Genomic DNA, 8600 nt, shown 5'->3' with positions numbered 1-8600 from the left:
ATATATATATATATATATATATATATATATATATATATATATATATATATATATATATATATATTTATTTATTTATTTATTTATTTATTTATTTATTTATTTATTTATCCATTTATTTATTTGCGTATTCAATCATTTTTTACTCAGCTACTAAATTATTTATCTTAATTATGAACTGGATTATTATAATTCTTGCATATTTAAGTGAATTGTTGAGTTTTGATTTTAGAGTAATGCTATGTAAATATATGGCTTATGAATTTTCACACTCAGATGTTAATTTTTGGCTAATTACCTTACTCATTTAATAGTTTCTTCTAAGTGTCACCCTATCCATTTAATACCTCTAAGTACGTATCGAATAATAGCTTTTTAAATATTGTTTATAAAGCCATAATTGATATAATCATCTTTGACTAATCTTCTTTGAATGAATTTTTTGACTAAAAAATTCGATGAATTAATTTTTGTTTGACTATAATTTTTTTGTCTAAAATCTAATGAAAATTTTGTTTTTTTTTCATAGAGTTGAACTTTTCAAAAACTTTTTTTCCATAAATATGAAATCAAGAAGTTAAAAAATAAAAATTTATTTTTATAGATAAATCAATTGTGGGTTATAATTGTACGGTTGAACAAAATGCACTTATCGACCATTGTGCTGTACCAATTAATCAATTAACTTCTAGAATTGATGAATTATTTGAAGTAAGAAAATCTTTTGAATTTATTTACGATCAATAAATATATATTATTTATACATGAGGACGGTAAAATGATTTATCAATAAATAGGGAAGTAATTAATTTTAATAGATATAATTATGCTAAGCAATGGAATTAATTGATCTTTTAATTACAATAATGGAATTTTAATTAAAAGCTAATTAATTATACTATCACATTTACAGGGTGGATTGCAGCAATTTTTAGCTAATGTCAAGAATTTGGCACCTATATTCGCGAAAGGTTGTAATTTGACCAACGAATTCAAGAATTGTTTGAGGCCATTGATAGAGAACCAATCAGGACAACAATGTACTGTTTCAAATTGCTTAATTCAGGCTGGTGATGGAATATGTAATCAACCTGATACGGCTAAAGCTATTGATGATAATTTAGCATGTGTTTTTAAACAGGTAACAATGTTTTTTAATGTTACAAAAAAGAAAGTTATATTTAAGTTTTTATATCCTTCTATTTTTCTACTTTTGATTTTAAATTAAATTTTTTTTTTTGTTAAGCAGTAATGCTATATATATATTGCTAATAAAAGCAATAATGTTGAATCAAATGATTAAATTTTTCTTTTTTTTACTGACTTAAATATAACTTTTCTTACATATTTTTTTCTTTTTTGAGATTTGTTACAATTATTATGAAAGATAAAAAAAACAATCAGATAATATTGTTTTAAATTGTTTCAAAAAAATAAAAAATAAAAAATAATTTGGATTAAAAATTAATGTTTTAATTTCAAAATATTAAGCAGTAATGCTATATAAATACTGCTAATAAAAGCAATAATGTTAGTAATTGAAAAATTGAACAAATCATTTTGTAGTTGAAAAACTGGACAAATTATTATATAATTGAAAAATGGTGGCATAAAATTATAATTTGCAATTTTTTTTTTTGAAAATTAATGATTTCATTATAATCATAATTTCGTTAATTATCGCCCTTAGATGGAGGAATTCATTACAAAATTTGTTTTTAATTGTTACATAAGAAAGGTTAAGAAATTATTAATTTCTTGTTAATTTTTTATTAAATTATTAATTTAATATTGAATTTTTTTTTCCAAATTCATTTTATAGGCATCAATACCTGAATTTGGCAGATGTTTACGATCAACGATAGCAACATTAAAACAATTCAATCTTACAGCATTACGTCGTATTTTACCAAAATTTATCAAATGTGTTGAACATATTGTTATACAACGTTGTGGTCCAATACCAATAAATGTATTACGTGCTATTAGTGCAACTGATATATGTCCAATTAAATTTAATTATCAATTAAAATTAACTAATTCTGATACAACAACACAAATATGTGATGCAGAAATGCAACAAAAACATTCGGAATGTACCGGGAATTTTTACCGAAATTATCGAATGTTACCAATTGCATTACTAAGAGATCCATCAAATATCGATATGGTAAAATATTTTCACCTTTTTCTTTTTTTTTTTGTTTTTTTAATTTGATATTTCAATTAATTTTCTATCGATTTTTTTTTACAGCGCTTGAAAATTGTGAGAAATTTTAAAATAATTTCTTATTTTTTAATTAAAATTTTATTTTATTTTATTTTTGAATTAACACCTGCTTATATATATGTACATATTTATGCAAATTAACTTATTATCCATTTACTTACAATTTACTTAACTTTATTTACAATGTTTAATTTAAAAAATTCATAAAATTATAAGTAAATGATAATTTTGCTGTGGTAAAAAAAAATTTTTTTTCTGCAAATAATGCTATTAAATAAACTATCTGCCCTCATTTATGCATAACGTATATTAATTAGTAAGTTTTAATTAGTGGAAAAACAAAAAAAAAATTAGTTGATGAAATAATTACTTAAATTGTTTAAAAAAATAAAAAAAAAATATTGGATATATTATCAGATTTATATTTAAAAGAAAAATTATTAAAGAAATTAATTTTTTTTCTTAATTATTTTACAGTTATGTATTGATGCATCAAAATTAACCGCTTGTTCATATCCCATTTGTGAAACAATCAAAGAGAAGGCGCTAAATGCATTGGCGGAATTTGTCTGCATGCGGCGTGATTTGTACAAAAAGCATTCCATGTGTCTTACATCTGCTATTACTTCATCACAGGTATATTGTTGTTGTTATCATTAAACAGAATTTTAAACTAATTATTAAAATTAATTTTTTTTCTCTACTTTAAAATTACTTTAGTCGAAAAAAAGTTCGAAAATTTTGACTGAAAAAAAATTGAAGGAATGAAATAATGAAGCATAATTAATTTTGTTCAAAAAAAAAGAAATTTTTTTTTTGTTTAATTTTTCAGTTTTTTTTTTGTTTTTACAAATTATATTAATTTTGTTTTTGAAATAATAAAATTACATCAAATGAAAAAAGAGATTTTTTTTTATTAATTAAAAAATTATCATAGGGATCAAAATGCTTAGCATCATTCCTATCGACAGCATCAGAGCAGCAATGTTCATTTTTAACAAATGTTGCAAATTGTGTCACCCCATATATTCATAATACTTGTGGATACGATGCATTAGCATTATCATTTGATGGAATGCATATATTTGCTAATCAGGTAAGAAATGATTTAATTCATTTTAATTATTAATTTTTAAATAAAATGATTAAAATGTTTAGGAAAATTCGGAAAATTGAAATATTTTCATTTTTGTAATTGAAAAGAAACGAGAAAAACAAAGCGTATAAATGTGAAATTTTTTATTTGTTTTTTTTTTTTTTTTAATAATTTTTCTTCCTTTGCTTCCTTTCAATCATTAATTTTAATAGAAATTCATAATTCAAATTTTTTTTGCAGTTAAATAAATCATGCAATATACAAATTCCTATAGCATCAATAAAAACAAGTTGTGCTGAATCGGATATTGTTGATTATTTACAGTGCGAAAATTTGATTGATCACTTCACCTTTACACCACTTTCATTTATCAAGTAATGAATTATTTAATTATTATTTCATATAGATAATTGCTTTCTCCTTCACTTATCACATTTTATTCTAAACATGAGTATAGTTAGTTAGTGTAAAGAATAATTTAAAATCACAATTAGGTTGGAAGAGTTTCTTTTTTTTTTTATAATAATCAAAGAAGTGATACCGGTTTTCATATCTATATTCCCATCGTCCCAAATTATTTATTTTTCATTCTTTCAATTTTCAACTTTAATAAGATAAGGGGATTATAGTATTTTATAATATTTCAACAAACTTACAAAGGGACATTTAAATTGTCCTCTCTAGTTTTCACCTGTTCTATTAATTAGCAATTATCATGTCAGATATAGACAATATGCAAATACATGTATTTGCAAGAGAATATTTAAATTTTGTTAGTTTTTTTCTAATTTCTACTCATTAATATCGATTAATTAGCAAGGAAAATAATTTGCAATTGATTTCAAAATAAAAAAAACTTTTATATGAACTTTGATCTCTAGACATATAGAAAAAACAATTTTTTATAACTTAAAGAAAGAAAAGAGAAATGGAATTCCATAATTATTGTTTAAAATAATAAATATTTTTGTTACACTTTAATTGTTATAAGTAATTTCGTATTTTTTTTATAATTTTAATAATTATAATTATAGGAATAGCTTACAATGGAATGAATTTTGTGAAGCAATAAAAGAATATGAAAATTGTTTAACAAATATGTCATGTCGTGTGGAACCTATCTCATCAGCAAATGTCGCACTTTTTCGAACAATTTGTGGAAAAGAAGAAACAAAAACAAAATATTATTTACCTTGTCTTACTCAATTTATTAATACTGATATTGGAATGAAATGCAGTGAACCATTTGTTGGCTTAGATTTATTAGTTAAAGATAATTCACAAAAAATTTGTTCAACGTTAGTTTAACAATATTTTATTTTATTTATCCATTAATTTAATCAATTGATTGCAACTGTATTTATTGAAGAATTTTTTTTTTTAATCTGGCATAATTTAATTTAAATTTATTAAAATTAAATTTTTTTTTTTAGAATATATTTTCCATTATACTTTTTATGCTAGTAGTTGTGCAAATATATATGTATATATGGAATTTAGGTAACAACAATTTAAAATTCAAATTTTAATTTGAAATGAAATTTTATTTTTAGCCTAGAAACTATGCTTTCATGTGCAGCAACCGAATTATCAAGACAGTGCACCGAACAAGCTTTAAAACATGTTGTAAGCATGCTTCACATATGGGTACGCAAGTTTAATCCTAGTTGTTCAATTTCTGGATACGGTACAGCTAATGATCCAAAATTGGAGGAAGATTTCTCACTTGATTCCGGTCCAACACATATTTCAATTGATCAAACTGTATCACCATTTAGTTCCTCTACTATTCAACGGATTATTACAACTTCATCATTGCCAAACTTAGAAGCTACCGATAATTTATCATCATCTAATAATTTACGTAAAGGAACTACTAGTAATATCGTTTTACCGGAATTGGAACTTTCAACTATACCACAACCGGAGTTAACTTTATCATCTGATACCGAATTGGCATCTCATTGGATGAAAGACATGTCATCGACAAATATACCAGTTCCAGAACCAAATCCAGAACCAACAAATGCAGAAAATGAATTAACCAATTTTGCTTCTTCTGTACAACCATCTTCCGAATCATCATCAAAAATGGAATCGAATGTTACAGTTAATTTTAAAATACCAAAAATGAAAGGTACTATTACTTCTGATATTTCGAATTTTTTCTTTTTAAATTTGAAAACAGATTTTTTTTAAAATTCTAAAACTTTCATAACTTTGACAACTACATTTTTTTAATAACATTAAATTTTTGTAATGATTGGGAAAATTGGGAAAAAAATTGACTAGATAAAAATCATAATTTTTTTCCAAATTGTCACAATCATTTCTGTTTAATAATTGGGCGAAAATGATTTTTGTTCTGGATATTTACAAGAAAAAAATTTGTTTTTTTTTTAAAAAATTATTCCCATTATTTTCTTATTCATTTTTTTTTTTTTATAACTCAATTACTTTTTCGCAAATATATTATTATATTTAATATACTAACATACTTCAATATATTACTACTTCGATGTATTATTATACTTCAATATATTATTTTTTAATAGTTTAAGTATCCTCCTTTCTAATTATCCGTTTTATTACTGATATTTTAGGTTAGAATTATTTCCGGCTTAACATATGTGACAATTATATATTTCTAATTATAAATTTCTTTTCCCTTCATAAAAGACAAAAAATAATCATTTTAAATAAAAGAGAAAATTTTTTTAAAAAAAGAGTATATTTTTTTAATTAATGAAAATACACTTTCCATCATCCATATAATTAACATATATAATTTTATTTTTAAAGTTTTTGAAATCAAAATAAAAAATACTCCTTCTTTTTTCTTCAAATTTTATTTTCAGAATCAGGACAGATGCGCGGCATTTCATCAAACTTATGGAATTTACAAATTTTAATAATTATACCAACAGTAATGATGTTCTCTGTATAGTAATAGTGGTGCTATTATAAAAAATAATGTCTCATTTTAAGTGTCATGTAAATTTCATCTTACTGATATGATAAAGCGGTGTTTATTTTTCTGTTTCAATTTTTTTTTTCATGAAAACATTTCTTCCATTTGTATCATTATGTGCCTTATTATTATTACTATTTGACGTGAAAAATTTTATTGTTATTTCCACTTTAATCAATCATGAAAATAAAATTCTTGCATAGAAAAACTTTTCTTATGAATCAATTTCATTCATAAAGAAATTATTTTTCACTAGAATTCTGTTGTCGTTTATTGATTTATTTCAAATTTATCAAATTTAAAAAAGAAACTATTATGATTGATTTATTTTAGGACTTATACTGATGAAGTTAACAAGCATTAATTATAAGGATTTGAAGTTTTTGGGAAAAATTAAAGTTATCAGCGTAATACTTTTCCAATAGTTTCAATAAATTGTTAGAATTTAAGATAAGTCCCTTGATTAGTTTTTTACTGAACAAGTCATAAATTGATTATCAATTACTGAGGTAATTTAATTTTAATTTCAATGCCGACATTTTCATGAAAGTTTTAATACTAGTTAGTTTTGTTTTTCTCCATAAACAAATATGAAAGTTTTTCTATCGACAATTAACAAACAAATAATTATCGTCGATTCATTTCATGGAATAATATCTGCATCGATAAGTCTGGCTAATTAAAAAAATTTGATAAGGTGATAACATAAAAAGAAGATTTAGGCAAATAAGGTAATAAATGTAAAGAATTCAAGTAAGTGAAATTAGTTTAACAATTTAATTTATATCTAAATTATTCAAAAATAACCAAAAAATGTATGGAAGAAACAAAGGTTGCGTTAAAGCTAAATATTTTTTGACATTTAATTATTATTAAGTAATTACCATTTAATTATTATTAAGTAATTACCATTTAATTATTATTAAGTAATTACCATTACCGATAAGCAAATAGGACATGCAAAAATTTTAACTTCATAACATGTTGAAATATCAATTTTTTCATTTCAGAAAGATTTTCATTGATTGGAAGCAAAAACTTTTGGAATAAAGAAATTAATTGATTCGTATTTTATTGAACATATAAATGAACAATGTCAAAGTTCATCCTTCATCATTGCTTGTCGAACCTTTGCCATGACCGGACAACCACCATAATCAACGGTATCATCCAATTTATCATCTTTGTCCTCAAATAATTTTTCCTCACTTTTTTTCAGAATTTAAAACGTCATATTTTACAAAAAAAGAAATATTAAGTGAGCTTTAGGAAAAATTACCCAATATGATCGTTGAATAATTCGTACTTCAGAAGGGATTTCAATCAACTGTTCCCCAAAGATTTGATCTATTTGCGCCATTTGTACATAACGAAGTGGATGAACATCTTCGGTAGCTAATATACCTAAGGATTTATCACTGTTTTTTTTAAAAAATCACTCCGTCAAACTTTTACAATTTAGGAAAATTTAAAAAATTTGTTGATTTAAAACATTTGCGGAAACATTTTTTCCGTCCTGTGAATAAATGAACCAGTAGTAAACCTTTTGTTAAAAAGTGTTTTACAAGATAGCAATAAAATTCCTCAATCGAAATTGAAATTTCATTAGAGGCTTCTTAATAAAATATGTTTGACACAATGATTTGTATGCAAATTACTAGTAAGTCATATAATTTCGAAATACTATTATTTCAACTTTTCTTGCATTGATTTATAAAATATTCAAATATTTAAATTCAACCTACTTATCGGTTTATTAATAGTAGTAAGAGCAATAAGTTGAAGTAAATTTCCACTTTCTAGGCCACTTTCAACATCTAATGCATAAATTTTCTCCTAAAATACGGTTCTTGATCATTATATTTTATCCAATTCAGTATTAGTTGAATTAACAAATACATTTCTCATTATGTTGTAGTTCATTCGAATTTATTTTTAAAACTTGTATCGCTACTTATTAGTTTGTCCGAATTCAAGAAAACAGAAAGAAAAATTTACTCAGTTTCGGAGTTATTTGAAAATCAAATAAAGAAGTTGTTATAAAAACACACCCTTAAAAAAACTATTAATCTGTTGGTATGATCATTGGCCTGAAGAGAATTGATCATTTCATTAACTGTTTTCGATTTCGAACTGAAATAATTAAATTTATGCGACAGTTGAAGGAAAAGACATCATCGAATAGAATTTTGATTAATATTAACATTTTGACCTTCAAATTTACAAATTGCACCAGAAGGTACACATGGATATATATATATATATATATATATATATATATATATATATATATATATATATATATA

The 8600-nt window shown here is 23.2% G+C and overlaps 2 protein-coding genes across 2 annotated transcripts in view; one reads left to right on the top strand and one right to left on the bottom strand.

The window, feature by feature from the left end:
- Positions 1 to 6270, top strand: part of LOAG_17493 (hypothetical protein) — a gene marked incomplete at both ends in the record, with an annotated part of 8349 nt that extends 2079 nt beyond the window's left edge. Inside the window, 9 exons of the mRNA XM_020450155.1 lie at positions 602 to 708; positions 911 to 1138; positions 1820 to 2167; positions 2705 to 2863; positions 3165 to 3323; positions 3564 to 3697; positions 4358 to 4621; positions 4877 to 5460; positions 6182 to 6270. Coding sequence (XP_020306221.1) covers positions 602 to 708; positions 911 to 1138; positions 1820 to 2167; positions 2705 to 2863; positions 3165 to 3323; positions 3564 to 3697; positions 4358 to 4621; positions 4877 to 5460; positions 6182 to 6270 — 2072 coding nt within the window. The remainder of the gene's footprint in view (positions 1 to 601; positions 709 to 910; positions 1139 to 1819; positions 2168 to 2704; positions 2864 to 3164; positions 3324 to 3563; positions 3698 to 4357; positions 4622 to 4876; positions 5461 to 6181) is intronic.
- Positions 6271 to 7390: 1120 nt separating this feature from the next.
- On the bottom strand, positions 7391 to 7654 carry LOAG_10411 (hypothetical protein; the record flags this gene model as incomplete). Its single annotated transcript, XM_003145935.2, has 2 exons — positions 7391 to 7483; positions 7574 to 7654. 2 exons carry the CDS (start codon positions 7652 to 7654, stop codon positions 7391 to 7393), a joined length of 174 nt encoding a protein of 57 aa, XP_003145983.2.
- Positions 7655 to 8600: the final 946 nt, after the last annotated feature.

This window comes from Loa loa, assembly GCF_000183805.2.
Source record: "Loa loa unplaced genomic scaffold supercont3.82, whole genome shotgun sequence".
Classification (NCBI taxonomy): domain Eukaryota; kingdom Metazoa; phylum Nematoda; class Chromadorea; order Rhabditida; family Onchocercidae; genus Loa; species Loa loa.
This window is presented reverse-complemented; position numbering and strand designations above follow the sequence as displayed.